The sequence below is a fragment of the Cryptomeria japonica genome, chromosome 7, assembly GCF_030272615.1.
Source record: "Cryptomeria japonica chromosome 7, Sugi_1.0, whole genome shotgun sequence".
Lineage (NCBI taxonomy): Eukaryota > Viridiplantae > Streptophyta > Pinopsida > Cupressales > Cupressaceae > Cryptomeria > Cryptomeria japonica.
Genome location: NC_081411.1, coordinates 185481808 through 185501254, shown reverse-complemented (window position 1 = coordinate 185501254; position 19447 = coordinate 185481808). Strand labels below are relative to the sequence as shown.

Genomic DNA, 19447 nt, shown 5'->3' with positions numbered 1-19447 from the left:
CCCACTACATTTTTTTAGTCTGTACTTCTAATTCAATTTAGAGCAAGCTATCTAATTGATTTTAATATCAATTTTGCAGATTGGTAAATGTAGCCATTTCTTTAAAAAATACAAGATATTATAATTTTTTTGGATGATACAATTATACGATTTAGACAATATTAAAAAAAATTAAATGAATTTTTTAAGTCATTTATGTATGCAACCTTAATTTAATGAATGAAAAATTAGGAAAAGTATTTTAAAGTATATAAGATAAAACAATTTTATTGTGTAGGAAGCATTTGGCTCACTTCACTATCAAGCTAGTTTCTATATTTTTGTAGAAATTTTGTTTTAATTTTGCATTCAAAACAAAGAAATAGTGTTTTATTGTCATATTATTTTGTGGCACTTTTTCAACCAATTTTTTTGATATGGAACACTTATTATTGAATGCATGAAGATTATAATATATAGTTTCAAATAAGTACATCATACTTAGATAAAACATCTTTAAATATGCAATGAAATATGAAAGTTAGTTGAAACTTATTTGATATTTGATCATTTAACTAGGAAACCTTGAAGATTCTTGTTATATTATAGTTAACTATCATGGCTTATTCTATACATGTTTAATCTAACTATTCATTTATACTCTATCTTTTCACAAAGACACGGATTATCTATTACATCTAGCATATCCTTACACATTACAAATTTAATTTCTTCCTAAGGCTTTGTAAATACACCAAACATGCCCTCATTTGTGTATTAGTACATCAAGTCAATCTCTCTTGATTGGATATTTTCTCTTAAAATATATTGTTGAGTTTGAATGTCTTTCGATCTACCATGAATTAGGTTATTTTTTAATTGCATTAAAGTTTGATAATCACAATTAACCGAAGTAAGTTCTTACTTATTTTTCCCAATTCTTCAATAATGTACCTTTGTAAAATAGTTGTTAGAACCCTAGGAGATAATCTACAAACACACGTGAAAACATAAGAGAGAAGCAACATATAGATGCTCTTCCACCAAATGAGAAAATGTATTGAGGTAAGAAGTAATGTACATAAGCCTTTCTTATAAAGAAAAGGAAAAAGTGGGAGCACCAATAAGGTGTGAGGGTAGGTACAACCACCGAGCACAAAATACTAGATGTAGGTAATAAAATAATATAGAATTTACCTAAACACCTAGAAATATTAAATGTTGGCTATCCAAAGTGAAACTTAAGTAAATGTAAATATGTAAACCACTATTTACTCCAACACTCCCCCTTAAGTGAAACTTAGGGAGTAAAACTATGCAATATGAGATGCATTATGGGTCCCAACAACAAATATATGTCAAGTACCCATGTACAACTACAATCTAATACAATCTCTCATAAATGAAGAAAAGGAGGGAAATCCCATGGGAGAAAAATCTTCTCTAAAAATGAAAACATGAAGGACTCAGAAGCCTCCAAAAGAATGCCCCAAAATAAAAACATGAAAAACGTCACTGAAGAACAATGAGGTTGTAGACAACCGTGGAAGACTGATATAGTGCTATAAATAAAAAGCTTCCTTTGAAAAGGATGATGATTAGGATCAAGAAATCAACAATATGCATGAGTGCCCCAATCAACTCTACTAAAACAATAATCAAATGACAAAAAATGCAATAACATCTATCAATCCGATTGAAAATATAGATGGAACATGAATTTACACGAGTGACCCCAACAACATACTCAGCTAATGCAAGTTGCATGCGTGATCTCACCATCACTACTCAACTATTGCAAGTTGAAAATATAGGTTTACTAGTCTAAAGAACCATGTTCAACTAAGGAATATAAGATTGCCTCCACAAAAAAGAATGCAAGTGTCTCCACTCACTCCATGCATAGCCAAGGAAGCATGAGCATGAATAGTATGATACCCCCCATAATGCAGACTACGGAGAAGCTTGACAGATCCATTGAATCTATGTGTCACCAAGAAATGCATGCAAGAGATGATACAACATCTGAAGTGTCCGAATGATAGTACTGACAACTTTGAAAAGGGTGTGCACCAAATTACACACATGCATGAGACAAGAATTCCAAAGATTCCATATTTGTTGTGGAGGGACAGTCACTTGATAAAGTTGTGATGTGAAAATAATAATGGCACTGCACAAGCCCCAATGACACTTTATAATTGAATGCAAGTACAATAATATGGCACAATATTTGTGCAAAATCCATAAAATACATGATGTGGAACTTATCTAACGTGTCTACAAAATGAAGTGCTAACAAAAGGTTCTCAATTGATCCATAAGGACAAAAATATTGTATATACATATGATGTTGTAAAAATGAATCTAAACCACACAAACAAAATATTTCCAAATGCGAAAACAACTAAGTAATTAACTAGAGTGTCAAAACACAAAATCAAGAATTAGTTGCACCTAGGAAAAATCTAGAAAATATACATGGATCTAATGAAAGTATCCTAAAAGACCTTTGCAACGCTACAAGAATCGCGAGAAATGGAGAAACTAGTCAAAGGATATGATTTCGGGAGCCCAAAATGTACAAATAGCTTTAACAAGCAAAATAATGCATCAACAACCAAAATGATGCAAAAAATGGCACCACTAAAGAGTACACCAAACCACCTTTTTTATGATACCTTGTTTGCTAGCAATGGACCACAAATGTCCAATATATGAAGATTTGAAGGAAAATGACCAATTAGGACCCAAAGGTGAAAAAATGTCCCTCCCCTCTATTAGTTCCTATGGGTAAGGGTGTGTTCACCATGTGGCCATGATTCAAATACTCATTAAAAAATGCCTCCTTGGTGAAGGCTCATCGATGGAGCTGATGGGGTGGTGGGGTCTAGTGGTAGCTCTGCACACCACCTAGCTTCATTTTTGAACTATCCTATTGAGGTGGAGAAAGTTTTAATGGGAGAGGTTCTATGTTGTTTCTGCCCTTTCTCATGTTCTTGGCTACATGGTTGCTGAAGACGCATATTATTTGGTCTTCTTTCTTTTTGCTCATATTAAGGTGGAGAATCTAGAAGGAAATTGGAGCTTTTTGAAGGTTATTGGAACTTGTTCAAAACCTATTGTTATTGTACTTCTTAAGGTGAACAGGTGATGGCTTGAACCTTCTTTCTTGTGTAGATAATTTTCTAATGTTTTGATCCCAATGTTTGCTATGTTTGGGCTTCTTGTTGTCTTTGTGTAATTTGTTGGTAGTGTTTTCCTTGTATACTAGGTTTTGGGTCCCATAAAAACCTATTGTAAGGGGTTACGGGTCCCCTCTAAACTTGTTTTACACTTAATAAAAAAAATATTATGTCACACTTGTAAAAAAGTTAAAGATAAATTATAGTAACCCATCTCACACTTATTGCACCTTATATTAATTATCTAGGAAAGTATGTATGAGAAAAACTTCCAAGAAACACCAACTAAAAATGAAGAGAGCTAAAACCATTGCATACTACTATTTTTGGTGGCATAGGATTGATTATGGAATTGGATGCTCCTACAACAAAAGGTTTTGTAGAGAGAGTTTACATTAGGAATCCATTTTGAGTGCTCACTAGGGTTAAAAATACAATGCTGACAAATCCTGTAGTCAAGAAAAATTTTTAGTTAATGGTTGGATACTTTCGTATATCTTGTTTGTTTAAAATTTTATTCATGATTTCATATTGCACAAACTTCACATACATCTATGGAAGTATTGATAATATAAATTTGATATTGCTTTTAATAATTACACTCCTTCCCTTCTCTATAGATTCTAGATTGATTTCTCTCAACATCTCTTCGCAGTACTATGAGTAGTAAGGATTAAACTCTTCTACTTCCACTTGGTTATTTGGACTCAAAAAGACCTAGAAAAACCTTTTGAGAATATTAATGATAGCTCTCTTAATTACATACAAATTCAAACCTAGATTGATATTGGTGCACAAGAATTACATGACTTATGAGATCCTCTCAATCATTAAGGAAGTGCATCTTGCACTTTGTGAAGAGTCCTTTTGAATAGGAATATTTAGATCATCTTGCCTCTTATACCATGCTAGCAGAGTTTATCTATTAGTTGGATGTGCTTCTTACTATCATCTAAAAAATGGAAAGGTTGGTTTGTGTCTCTACATGGCAAAGCCTTTAGTAGTATGTAAACTAGGAATTACAGACTTCTATTATTACTTCATTTGCTTATACAAGAGCCACAAGATGCGGGGAGACCTTAAATCCTTAGTTTATATAAATTTTCAAAAGAAATTTGAATACCAAAGATCCTCTTTCACTACCTCAATGAACTAATATGCATGCTTCAATTTCTTATTTTTACTTTATATTTTTAAATTAATATTTTAAAAACCTTTATTTAAATAAACCTTATATACAAACAACCACTTTTTTATCATAAACCTTCTATACTAAACAACCAAAATGATGCATCGTACAATGCTTTCTAGCTAATCTTATCAGCAGTGTCAAAATACTTTAAAAATAGAATAACATCTCCATCAGCATGCTTTGGAGCTGTAATATGCGCTTAATTTTGTGTCATCAACGCACGATATTAGGTAAACAGAATTTCTTTAATATAATTCTTGTTTTTCCATTAAAGTATGGTATCACGCATCATCTTTTACAGTGGAATGCTCGTTGTCACTTCCTCTCTTTCTATAGAAGTATACCAATCACCCCGCATTAGAACAACTTTTTCCTCCTTACCGTGTATTCTGATTGACGTCTTTGGGATCTAATAATGATATGGGCTAGCTGGTGTTGAAGGCAGCAATAGCAAAAATTTGCCACGGCAATTCAACAGCCCAGCGGAGGGTTCGATCGCAGCGTGTACAATGCTGCAATATGTCTTGGAACAGTAATCAAAAGTTCCCAACTTGAAGTAGCTCTCAACAGTAGTACACCTAGAAGGGGAAATATTCTTCTCCATTTGGCTGTTAGTGCAGGAAATCTACCTTTCATTCAACAGCTCTTGCAATTTAATCGTGAACTTGTGAAGCTACAAATGCCCAAGGAAATATTGCGTTGCATTTGGCTGCTAAGGGAGGTTTCTCCAAAGTTGTAGAGATTCTACTCGAATCAAAAGAAAGTGGTGTGGATGTCTGCAACAAGGCTGGATAAACGGCTCTGTTCAAAGCTTACGAGAGTGGCGATTTAGATACAGTGAAGGTACTCTTTGAAGCACATCCAGCAAGTATACGCCAAAAGACATTGCAGGGACAAAACTGTTTATACGTTGTAATAATCAATGGGAATGGAGGCCTTATAATATGTGTAATTTATACTTTCTCAATTAAATTAGAGTGTTTATATGGGAAAAAGATAATTTAGAATCTTTTTTATTTTAGTGGAGTAGCTATTGTATAACAATTGTCACTAAGCTATGGAATAAAAAGAAGTTTGAAAATAAGCTGCATATTGTCAAATATATCATATGATTTCAGAAATCAATTTTAGATCCATATTCAATGTACATTCTTTAAATCTATGTGGGTCCCAGCTTCTAATGTTTTTGCCTTTTTTAAATCGATTTTATTTTCTTTTTGTGTGTGTGTGTGCAAACAGCTATCCAGCCTTTAGAATGCACAAAGGGTCATTATCTCTTATATATTATAAATAATTATAATAGATATTTAACATATTCAAAAAATTTAATAGCCATTTTTATACTTGATTAATTTCTATTTCCGTGGAGTTAATTATTGTTTTGTGTTGTATTCCTTACATATTATTTTATTTTCCTAAAATTTAACTTTTAGTTGTTTTATCCTTCATGTGTTTCTCTATTCTTTTCTTTATAAGAGATTAGAGCTGTATAGGTTCTTGTTTTAGTTGAGCTGTGTATCACTTTAACTAAGATAAAATAGCCATTCTTGAACAATATCAAATTTAATGATAAGACCAACTTCTTTATTTTAACTATTTATTTTATAGAAAAAATGTCACTTGACAATGATCTTGGATGTATTGAAATTAATCTTCAACTGGCCACCTACTCTTCCGTAGACTACTGTCCATCCCATATACTCAACTTTACCATGCTCATGCCTTCCTTCTTACTCCAAACATGACAGCTTTTTGAATTAAAAATATTGATTGCAATCTTTTTGATGTACATACAAGACAGTAGTAAATGGACTTGAACTAAATAGAATTTACTATTTAGTTTTCTTCTTCTTCTTCTAGAATTTGTAGAAGAGTCTAGAAGCTGTATTATTTTAATACAAAAAGTTAATTTGTAAGAAGTATTGTAGAAGAGGTAATGCTAGGAGAGCAACACAGAAAAAAAACAGAGTATGAAAAATACAGAGTAGATGATGTGGCTGTAGTAACATAAAATCAGAACTGGGGAGCTGTTTTGATGCATTAGATTGGAAAGAGCAGCAGCTCTGTTTTAAATCAGATTGTATATCTTTTATGTATGAATATATATGAAGTGTTCATAGCTATAAAGCTCATTTTTCTATCTTGTCTCTATTATAGTCTATTTATAATTTGTTTTGTTTCTATATCCTCTGCCTCTCTTTCCGGCAATGGTATCAGAGCTGAAGGTTAAAGGTTATTGGGTGAAGTGACTGGGGAATTTTTTCCAAGAGATAGAAGGGTTTTTCACAGTCTATAATGGCAGCTCCAAGCACAAGTTTGACAAATCCACAGATCCCACAGTTTAATGAGAAAAATTATGATTATTGGGCAATCACAATGAAGACATTATTTTGTGCATAGGATTTATGGGAGTTTGTTGAAAATGGCTACCAAGAACTAGTAGATGCAATAGCATATAATGCATTAACTCAAGTAGAGAAAGACTTATTGAAGGAAAAAAAAAAAAAGAAAGACTCAAAAGCCCTCTTCCTCATCTTTCAAGGAGTGAATGAAAGCATTTTTCCAAGGATTCAAGCAGCAACAAAGTCCAAGCAAGCATGGGACATTCTTCAAACAACCTATCAAGGAATGGAAAAGGTAAAAATAGCTAAATTGCAAATGTTAAGAAGGGATTTTGAGACCATCTACATGAAAGAATCAGATACAATAGACTCATTTTTCACTCAAATCATTGGATTGGTAAACCAAATCAGATCTCATGGTGAAAACCTTGAAGAAAGAAAAGTGGTTGAAAAGGTTTTGAGAAGTTTGCCTACAAGATTTGAATCTATTGTGGTGGCCATAGAAGAGACAAAGAATCTCTCACATTTTTCAGTGGATGAGCTTCATGCTTCACTCATTTCTCATGAGCATAGACTAAGCAGGTCAACAAATTCAAATTTGGAGCATGCATTCAAGACACAAGTTTCAATCAGCAATGGTAGAGGCAGGGGAAGAACAAATTTCAGAGGTAGAGGAAGAAATTCATATAGAGGTGGAAGAGGCAGCCCCTCAAACTCAAGTGGAAGAGGAAGCAACCCATCAAGATCAAGTGGAAGAGGCAACTATCAAACATCAATTCAAAATCAGCCCCAAAGCCAAAGGTATGACAAATCCTCAGTCCAATGTCATTATTGCAAGAAATTTGGGCATTGCATAAATGAATGTAGAAAGAAGCAATATGATTCTAGACAACAAAGTGCAAATTTTACCAAGGAAAATCAAACTCAGGACAACATGTTCATAGCTTATAATGTTGCACAAGAAAGTGAGAAAGATATATGGTTTTTAGACTCGGGTTGTAACAATCATATGACTGGAAATTTGGAAATGTTTTCTAGTTTGGATGAGAGTGTAAAATCAGATGTAACATTGGGAAATGACAATAAAGTTTCAGTTATGGGTAAAGGTAGTGTCAACATTCTAACCAAAATGGGGGAGAAAAAGTATATTTCAGATGTCTATTTTGTTCCTGGACTGAAACATAACTTAATGAGTATAGGGCAGCTCATTCAAAAAAGGTATAGAGTCTATTTCAAGAACAAAGAATGCACAATTTTAGACAAATTTCCAAGCAATCAGCTCATAGCAAAAGTCCAAATGACAAGCAATAGAATGTTTCCCCTGAGGATAAAACCAAATTTGAAAGTAGATTTTTCTCAAGAATATAACACAATGAATCCATGAGTGCATGAAGGAAAAGTTGCAGCAGTTCTCCAAGTAGTTTATCAAGCTGAAATTAAAGATGAAAATTGGTTATGGCACCTAAGATTTGGGCATCTAAACTTTGGAAACTTAAACTTATTGCACAAGAAGAAAATGGTGATGGGGTTGCCACTAATAGAAAACTAGATAGAATATGTGAAGGATGTATTTTGGGTAAACAACATAGAGAATCATTTCCAGTTGGAAAGTCAATTTGTGCAAACAAACCATTAGAGATTATTCATTCAGATTTGTGTGGACCAATGCAAACACCTTCCATTGGTGGGAGCTACTACTTCTTGACATTCATTGATGACTTCACAAGAAAAATATGGGTCTACTTTCTAAAACATAAGCATGAGGTGTTTCATTCTTTCCATCAATTCAAGGTTCTTGTTGAGAAACAAAGTGGGCACTACATCAAAGCATTGAGAATAGATAGAGGAGGTGAATATATCTCAAATGACTTCATAAGATTTTGCAAAGACCATGGAATCCATAAACAATTTACTGCAAGGTATACCCCACAACAAAATGGTGTCGCTGAAAGGAAAAATAGAACAATAATGGAAATGGGAAGAAGCATGTTGAAGGCAAAACATTTGTCAAATGAGCATTGGGCTGAAGCAGTAGCATGTGCAGCATATATAATTAATAGATCTCCTACTAAAAGTGTTATCAATATGATTCTGGAAGAAGCATGGAGTGGAAGAAAACATAATGTTTCTCATATGAGAGTATTTGGATGTGTGGCATATGCACATGTGCCAAATGAGTTGAGAAGAAAGTTGGACAACAAAGGAGAAAAATGTATATTTGTGGGATATAGTGATGAGTCAAAGGCATACAAGTTATACAATCCAATCAACAAAAAGGTTATAATCAGTAGAGATGTGCAGTTCGTAGAAGATGAATCATGGGATGGAACTTTGGACAAAACAATCAATATTGCAGCCAACATACCACAAGAAGAAAATGAAGATTTTATATCAGCAAGTACTCGTTCAAATGTGACTCCTCCTATAGCTATTCAAGGTCAACAAAGTGGACAACAAATGACACCATCAAGTGTAAGGACAGCCCCACACACTCAAGCAAATACTCCATCAAATGTGCAATTAACACCATCTTCAATTGGCAGTCTTGGTGCTGGACCATCAAGCCCACATTCAACAAATTCAAGTGACATGTCCAATCCTACATTAGTAAGCTTGAGGAGACAAAAAATCAGAAGTTTAACAGATATTTATGAACAAAATGAAGGTGAAAATAATGTAGGCCAGACTTCTCTTTTCGCTTTATACTCGCATGTAGATGATCCAATTCATTTTGAAGAACCTATTAAGGAACAAAAATGGGTGCAAGCAATGGATGAAGAAATTGAAGCAATTGAAAAGAATGAAACATGGGAGTTAGTTAGTCTTCTACAAGGAAAAGAGGTGTTAGGAGTGAAGTGGGTTTATAAAACCAAATTGAATGCGAATGGAGATGTGCAAAAACATAAGGAAAGGTTGGTGGCAAAAGGTTATTCACAACAACCCGAGGTAGACTACAATGAGATAGTTGCACCGGTTGCCCGCTTAGACACCGTGAGAACAATACTAGTCATAGCAGCTCAAAACAAGTGGGCAATATATCAAATGGATGTGAAATCAGCTTTCTTAAATTGTATTTTAGAAGAAGAAGTCTATGTGGACCAGCCACCCGGATATGAGATTTTGGGTCATGAAAAGAAGGTTTACAAGCTCAAGAAGGCCCTTTATGGACTCAAACAAGCCCCAAGAGCATGGTATAGTAGAATTGATAGTTATCTTTTACAAAATGGATTCAATAGGTGCAGCTCAGTGAGCCTACATTGTATACCAAGATGAATGAGCAAGGTGAGATCATAATTGTTTGTTTATATGTTGATGACTTGATATTCACTGGTGATCTTTCAATTGGCATGTTCAAATCAGCTATGAAGAAAGAATTTGAGATGACTGATTTGGGGTTAATGAGATATTTTCTTGGAATTGAAGTAAGTCAAAATGATAAAGGTATTTTCATTTCACAATCTAAGTATGCAAATGATAATTTGAAGAGGTTTAATATGATGAATTGCAAATCAGCACAAACACCAATAGTGATAGGTTTGAAGTTGAGTAAAAATGACAAAGGAGCTAATGTAAATCCAACTTTGTATAAAAAACTTGTTGGTAGTCTCATGTATCTAATAGCCACAAGGCCTGATATAATGTTTGGAGTTAGTCTCATTTCAAGGTTCATGGAGTCTCCAAAAGTTACACATTGGAATGCTAGAAAAAGAATTTTGAAATATGTTAGTGGAACAAAGAATTATGGAATATTTTACTCAATGTCAAATGATTTCAAGCTGATAGGATACAGGGATAGTGATTGTGCTGGTAGCATAGATGATAGGAAGAGAACTTCAGGATATGCTTTTCATTTTGGATTAGGTGTAGTATCATGGGCTTCAAAGAAACAACCAATTGTAACTCTTTCATCAACTGAAGCAGAGTATGTAGTAGCTACAGGGGTAGCGTGTCAAGCCGTTTGGATGAGAAGAATGTTGAAAGAATTGAGGTATGAACAAGAAAGTGCAACAAAGATATATTGTGGCAATAACTCAGCTATAGCATTATCAAAAAATCCAGTATTTCACAAAAGGAGCAAGCATATAGACATAAGGTATCACTTCATCAAGGAGCTGATCAACAATGGAGAAATAATTTTGGAACATTGCAAGTCAGAAGACCAATTTGCTGATATCTTCACCAAACCATTGGGAAATGAAAGTTTTGTGCATCAACGAAACAACTTGGGTATTATAGATGGCAGTTGCGATTAAGGGGGAGTATTGAAATTAATCTTCAACTGCCCACCTACTCTTCCGTAGACTACTGTCCATCCCATATACTCAACTTTACCATGCCCATGCCTTCCTTCTTACTCCAAACATGAAAGTTTTTTGAATTAAAAATATTGATTGCAATCTTTTTGATGTACATACAAGACAGTAGTAAATGGACTTGAACTAAATATAAAGTTAATTTGTAAGAAGTATTGTAGAAGAGGTAATGCTGGGAGAGCAACACAGAAAAAAATAGAGTATGAAAAATATAGAGTAGATGATGTGGCTACAGTAACAAAAAATCAGAACTGGGGAGCTGTTTTGATGCATTAGATTGGAAAGAGTAGCAGCTCTATTTTAAATCATATTGTATATCTTTTATGTATGAATATATATGAAGTTTTCATAGCTATAAAGCTCATTTTTCTGTCTTGTCTCTATTATAGTCTATTTATAATTTGTTTTGTTTCTATATCCTCTGCCTCTCTTTCCAACAGGATGTCTGTTTTACATATCTGGTGAAGCATTTATTAGGCTTACTAGAAGCAAGAGAGTTAATCCATGAAAAGCACAAATGGTGATACAGGCTTGCATGTAGCTACCAGGGAGAAGCTACATACATATAATGAGCCAATTAATAGAGTTTCAACCCGAACTATGCTATTGTGTTAATGACAACCACAAAACACCGCTTTGTATGGTAGTGAAATTGGGGCATCTAGAAGCAATAAAAGAGTTGATAAAGTGGCAGCCAGATGCTATTGAAATACCAAATAGTTATGGAATGAATGTGTTGCACTTAGCTGCCCGACTTAGCCAAGTGAGAAATGTTGATTGCTTGAATTAAACGGTATGTTTATTAGACATAGTGAACCAGGGACTTGAAAAGCCTCCATATATAAATTCTCATCCTGTTGAAGGAAAAGAACATTCTGCAAAGTTAGAGCCCCTAGAAAGTGGAGGGAACAAAGCTGTTCATATTGCAGTAAGATGCAATCAGGGTGTTGAAATAGAGTCCGTGGAAACTGGTGGAAACAAATCCATGAATATTGCAATAAGCTTTAACCAGGGATATGAAATGCCTCAAATCAAAATAAATTTTTCTTCTTCAAAGATAGGGGCATTGGAAAGTGGAGATACACCTCTACATATTTCAGCAAGGAACAAAAATATTCGTGTAAGTTTCTTTTTATCCCGTGGTTCTGAAGCTTTTTGCAGCAAAGAAGAAAATTTTTCGTGCAAGTTTCTGTTTATCCCGTGCTTCTTAAGCTTTTGTATTTATGTCATATTTCTTGACAATGAAGTAAGTCAATTACTTTCTATTAAAAAAGAGATCACTAGTTATTACCAAGTATTACTACGTAATCTGAAATATCAGAATGTACGTTTCATATCGGACTCCTTTTTTAGAAATTACATCAGTTATTTCGTATATTGTAATTAGACATGCTAAAAAATGGCTCTACTAATTGTTGTTTTACATTGTTATTAAAGTTAGCTCTACCATTTGACGCACAACGGTAACATCTATTTTTTTTTTTAATGAGATTAAATTTTGTATCTAAAAGAATAATTTTTAGGTTGAAAATAATGATAAATGAATAGTAAACTTTGCTGGGCATATAAATAAATAAAATTGACTATTAATACGAATATAAGAATCATTTTCAATTTTTTTCCCTCTCTTGGAGGTTCTAGAATCCTTCCTTCCCCTGCTTTAACTTAATCCCATCAGTCAGCTCTATCCTCTCATTTCTGCTCTCTAGTTATGTCATCCTAATTTATCATCCTTATTTCTGCTTTCTAGTTCATCCTCATGGATTATAAATGATAATCTGTAACGTTGTTGATGAAAAAAATTGTTCATAATTTAATTAAAAATTTGAACAAATTTAGCATTATGAACTGTAAATAAAAATATCTTTAAAATAAGTGTTGCTCAGCCGTGAAGTTCGACCTACAAAACCTTTCAGCTCCTCAAACTCTTCTTATTCTCATGTATTTTGATTTTAATGATGAGTTTTATAAAACTTGAAGAGGATAACATTTTGAGATTGATGAGAATTTATATTACTATGCTACAATCGTTGAAGAAGAATAAAATTTAGTTTTCTCATAGACGTAGCCAACTTTGATGAGTCACGTAATTGATGATGTTCGTGCAATTTTGTATTTGCTGTAATTCTATTGCTCTATTTTCTTAACAAATTTAGCTGGGTAATATGTTCAAATTATTGTAACTGTTAGTTAAAGTCATGAAAATAAGAGCTGAAATACCCTCTTAGCTAATGAAGAAGCAAACATCTTCCAATGCAAAGATTCCTAAACATGCACATCTTCTAAATTCGATAATGCATTTTGTAGAAGGTGGAATCACTATTGAATATACAAGGAATAAACAAAGATTCAGTTAACGATGAAGGCTTAACAACCCTTGACATTGCAAGAGAGAACACAGAGCACCATGAATCTCATAGGATAATTAGAAAGCTAGCTAATTATCCCCCCAAGGGAAGGCATTTCCTGTACATCGCCTTAAAGGTAACCTCACAAAAGTATGAGAATGTCATGAACTTGGTGAACAAAGCATATGATGATAGGCGCAATACAAAACTAGTGGTGGCAGTGTTGTTAGCTACTATGTCATTTACGCCAGCCTTCACCATTCCGAGTGGTTTTCAGACGAAGGTAGGGATTGGAGAGACAAAGGAAATGTTAGGTTTTCCACTCCTGATTCGATTTGACTCCTTTAAAACATTTCTCATTTTTAATTATCTGGCCTTCTTTCTGTCACTACTTGTTGTGCTCATGTGGCATTTGAGTACACCCCTTAATACAAGAGACAAGGTACTATTCCTTTGTGTAACCAACATGTTGGTTTGCTCCAGCTTTCTCTTGATAGAATTACCTTTCATCCCTGTAGTGTATTCCATGCTTGTGCACAAGCTCAATATGCTCGCTTGGTTCCTGATTGGCTTCTTCACCATCATTAGCGGTTGTGGTATTTGGCTTTTAATCCAATTGAATGCAAGGCTTATTGTAAATATGGTGAGATTCAACTACCTTTATGGTACAATGCCTCAATTTAATGACCGTGTGTGTTAATCCTATAAGGATCTGGTTAATACTGAGAGGGGGTGAATGAGTATTAAGACAATTTATAACTTCAAATCAAAATACCATTTACAACAGATCTGAAATCAATGAATCTATCCCTTTAGCAGATCTCATTCACTTGTTACCCACTTATAATAGCTTATTAATCAGAATACTCACCAACTAGATATCTGATCAACACATACTCATACTGACTTATTATCAGATCAGAATACTTAATCTATAAATTCATTAAGATTACTGATAACCACTTACATATCTTTGATAAATAGTAGTAAACTTATCATAACTGGTAATCAGAAATAATGCATGAAAACATAAATACTATGAAAAAATATTCCATATATGAACACCAAGATTTTTGACGTGGAAACCCAAATGGGAAAAACCACGGTGGGGATTGATACCCACAATAATTTGTACACTTTCAAAGTATGCCCTGTTAGGAGCTTACAATATGCCTGGTTAGGAGCCGACCCTGATAGGAGTCACCCGGTTAAGGGATTTACCTATCACTCTAGCTAGGAGCTTAATGATCTGTTAGGATCAACCTGGTTAAAGGATTTAAACACTCTTTTGTGAGCTGCCCTGTTAGGGGACTTAGATCGAAAAGGCCTATTATGACCTACCCAGTTAAGGGATTTATGCTGCTGTAATTGTTAGGGAGCAACAATGAAAAATGATTTGTTACTTTGCACTTTCAACTTGCTAAATCAGATCCAGTTATGCTTTGCAATCGGCAACACTCAAGAAGATCTCTATCTTCTCTAGGATGACTTAACTCATTCTCCTAATGCCATCGACACATGAAACATCAGTTGTGTCACCCTAAATAGCCATAATAACTAAGTCGGCCATAAAACCTAATTACATCTTGAACTTACAATACATATCATATCAAATCAATATCTAGGTCATTACAACAAATTACAATGCAATATGAACCTTGATTATTCATAACCCATCAGGGAAATCCGATCTGTATCCTTATAACACTCTACTAAGTGTTTCATTGATTCCCAAGAAATTCTTCTTTGAATCACCCCAAAACAACAATTAAATCTTTCATGTGGGTTGTGTCATGTTACAAACTTCATGTAGACTCACCATCAATCACTGTCATAACACAAATCATTACCGGTTGAGTGAATTCATCACCGGTCCTAAAACCCTACTAAAACCATAGCACAAATCCATTAGAAATTTAAAACATGTCTTCCAATAATCAACATAGGATGCGGTTCCGATCACATACACAAATCCATCATAAAAGATTATGTCTCAAACCACAAGTCTCCAACCATCACCGATTTACCGATTCCATCAAAATCTTTTCTTTTACCAGTTGAAGTCCTAATTCTCAGTCTTGCTGGTAAACCCTATCATACTTACAAATTCTAAATCCGATAGACCAAATTACTTATCCAACAAGTTAGATATCAAATTTTATCTGTAACCATCATCAAACATTAATTGACATAGGTTGCCATCAATGACAACACAAATAATTGATCATGTCATCATCATTCTTCTATTGATATAGTCATCAACTCATCTGCATCAATTATGCCAATCATGCCAACGATCTCCCCCTTTGGAATTGATGGAAACACTAATTAGTTATACAAACATATATGCCAATCATCTGCATCTTAGCACATTAACTATTAGTCTCTATATCTGCCGGTCTTCACTGTCTTTTCTTCTCCTCAAGCCTGATCATCAAATTTCTTTTTTGTTTTCCCATATTTGATTAGCTAATTTATTTTTCTTCTCCCCCTTTGATAACAATGCCAAAGTTAAAAATGCATTACTTGACTTCAATCTAACCAGAAACTCTAAATCATATCATACTGCATTAGAGCTGCTCCCCCTACGAAGTAGCTCACATCTTCATCAATCCTTAGTGAAGAATAAACATGAAATCCATAGGATTGATGTAACTCCAACATCTTAGTTCTTCCTGTTTAGGGGTCTAACCCCTAATTTACTTCTAAGAAACTCAAAAATAGTCTTTGGCAATGGTTTAGTAAAGATATCAGCTAACTAATCTTTACTCTTCACATACTCCATATTTACCTGCTTCTCCTGAACTCTTTCCCTTAAGAAATGATACTTCAACTCTATATGCTTGGTTCTTGCATGAAGTACAAGATTCTTAGAAATATTTATTGCACTTGTATTGTCAAAATAGATAGTCAATGGTTTAGACATATCTATCTTGAATCCTTCTAGCACATGTCTCATCCATATGGTCTATGTGCAATTCATGGATGCAACAACATACTCAGCTTCAACTGTCGATTCGGAAACACAAGTTTGTTTCTTTCTTGTCCATGCTACAAGTATTCCTCCAAGTAGAAAAGCTCCACATTGCCTGCCCAATTTGCATCAGTAAAAACATCTAAAGTGAAATTTCCTTTGCAGGGATACCATAATCCATAGTCTAATGTTCCTTTAAGATATCAGAAAATCCTCTTAACAACCACCATGTGACTTTCTTTGGGCTCTTTTTGGAATCTTGCAACTAACCCAACAACATGAGCAATGTCTGGTCTTCTATGTACAACATAATGTAGCTTACCAATCATAGACCTGTATTCTTTTTTACTAACATCAAATGAACCATCTTGCTTTGTCAATTTGTAGCCTGTTACCATTGGTGTACCTACAGGTTTATAGTCTTCCATGCCAAAATTCTTTAGCACCTCTTTAATATACTTGCTTCGATGGATAAAAATACCATCATCCAATTGTTGGATCTATAATCCAATAAAGAACTTTATTTCACCAAATAGAGACATCTCAAATTCCTTTTTTATCTCATCAGCAAAGTCCATACTCATATTATCATCTCCACCAAAAATTATGTCATCTACAAATACTTCAGCTATTAGCATCTTGTCTCCATCAATTTTTAGATAAATATTACTGTCCTCATTGGTACGCTAGAATCCAATCTTGATCAAATGTGCATGTAGTCTCTCATGCCATGCTCTTAGTGCCTTCTTTAGACCATACAAAACTCTATATAATTTACATACCATGTCCTTATCATCAGTCAAGGAAAAACCATCCAGTTGTTCAATGTATACTTCCTCTTCAATAATTCCATTCAAAAAGGTTGACTTGACATCCATTTGGTAGACTTTGAATCCATTATATGTAGCAAATGCCAACAACATCCTTACTCCTTCCAATCTTGCAACCGGTGCAAAAGTTTCACCTTAGTCTTCAACTTCTTCCTATGCATATCCTTTGTAGACTAACCTTGATTTATTTTTTACCACTTTTCCATCTTCATTTAACATATTCTTGAAGACCCATTTAGTTCCAATCACATTCTTGTCCTCCGGTCTAGGAACAAGTGACCATGTCTGATTTTTCTCTATTTGATCTAATTTCTCATTCATTGCTTTCACCCAGTCATCATCTTTGAGTGCTTCCTTAACTATCTTGGGTTCCATTGTAGAGATAAAACAAAATTTTCTCTAATCTTCCTCCTAGTCTGCACACCTGCATTCTTATCACCAATTATCTGGTCCTAAGAGTGACTTAATCTCATATATCTAGGTATAGTCTATGTTGGTTTTGCATCTTCCTCATCTGATTCACCAGTCAATTCACTACTTTCTTCTTCACTATCCTTGCTTACTAGTTGAGCATTTGCCAGTTGATCATTATTCTATGCTTTTGGTTCAAAGATCACTAGTCTTTCTTCATTATCATCTTTTTTAAGTTCAGACCTATTTGATCCTCCAAATTTATTTGACAAATCATCCACCATCACATTAAGACTTTCAACTATTTTCTTAGTTCTCTTATTATAGCATTTGTATGCTTTTCTTTTAGAAGAATAACCAAGAAATAATCCTTCATTAGATTTTGCATTAAACTTTCCAGTGTAGTTATCCTTTTTAATAAAACATTGACTTCCAAAGATTTTGAAATAACTAACACAAGGAGTTTTACCATACCATAGCTCATAAGGTTTATTATTGTTGTCTTTCTTTACAAGTATCTAGTTTAATGTGTAGATTGCAGTACTTATTACTTCTCTCCAAAACATCTTAGGCATATTACCTTGTAATAACATTGTTCTAGAAGCATCAACAATTGTTTTGTTCATCCTTTCTGCTACACTATTTCGCTGTGGTGTCCTAGGAGCAGACATCTACCTCTTGATACCCTGTTCATTACAATACTTTACAAACTCATCAGATGTGAATTCTCCTCCTCGATTAGATCTTAAGAATTTCAAGTTTTTACTAGTCTCATTCTCAACTAGAGCTTTAAATGATTTAAATTTACTAAAGGCTTCAGATTTCTCCTTTAGGAATGTAACCCAGATCATCCTAGAATAGTCATCGGTAAAAAGCATGAAATATCTATCACCAAAATAGCTTTTTGTTCTTATAAGACCACAAAGATCAATATGAACCAAATCCAAAATATTTTCAGATGTACACTTCTTTCTCTTAAATGAAATAGAGGTCATCTTACCAATTTGATAGTCTTTACACATCACATTATCCGGTTTAACAATTTGTGGTAATCTTCTCACAACACTAGACTTGCTTACCTTCACCGAGTTATCAAAATTCACATGACAACATCTCTTGTGCCATAATCAACTATCTTCCATCTTTGCAACTAGAAAACTATTGATATTAGCATTTAAATGAAATAAGTTACCTCTTGTTTGTTTTTCAGTAACAATTAGTTCACCATTTCCTCCAAGAATTCTACAGATTTCACCATTAAACTCAAGCAAATAACCTTTATCATTGAGTTATCCAACATTTAATAGATTATGTTTCAGACCATCAACCCAAAATACATCATCAATATTATTCTTCCCATTCAAAGAAATAGAACCTTTAGCTTTCACCATGTAGGGAGAGTCATTTCCAAATCTAACAACATCTCCATCAAATTCATTAAGAGTTAGGAACTTACTCTTATCTCTGGTCATATGGTGTGAACAACCATTGTCTATAATCCATTCATTATTGTTTTCTACATGAGAAACCAGTGCCTTCTCATAAGACAATTCCTCATTTACAACTACAAACACAATCTCTTCTTTGTCATCTTCATCTTCAAATTCTTCATCGGTCACACCTTCATCCACTACAATATAACAATATTTTTTGCCTTTCCCTTTGAATCTCTTGAACTTATCTTTCTTATCGGTGTTAGGGCAGTTAGCAGCAATATGACCAATCTTACTACAAGAGAAACACTTTAAAGGTAGCTTTCCTTTATACTTTACTAGTGCCTCTTGGAAATCTCTTGGCTAGTAGTGCTTCAAGTTCCATTACTTGATCTTCATTGTCTTCACTTTCCCAGTTACCTCCATGACTAGATTTGCAC

The 19447-nt window shown here is 33.9% G+C and overlaps 1 protein-coding gene across 1 annotated transcript in view; it reads left to right on the top strand.

Annotated features, from left to right (window-relative positions):
* Positions 1-7333: 7333 nt before the first annotated feature.
* LOC131856561 (uncharacterized) overlaps positions 7334-19447 on the top strand; it is a 60182-nt gene continuing 48068 nt past the window's right edge. Inside the window, exons 1-6 of the mRNA XM_059208400.1 lie at positions 7334-7499; positions 9055-9836; positions 9935-9980; positions 10212-10925; positions 11818-12131; positions 12173-12228. Coding sequence (XP_059064383.1) covers positions 7334-7499; positions 9055-9836; positions 9935-9980; positions 10212-10925; positions 11818-12131; positions 12173-12228 — 2078 coding nt within the window. The remainder of the gene's footprint in view (positions 7500-9054; positions 9837-9934; positions 9981-10211; positions 10926-11817; positions 12132-12172; positions 12229-19447) is intronic.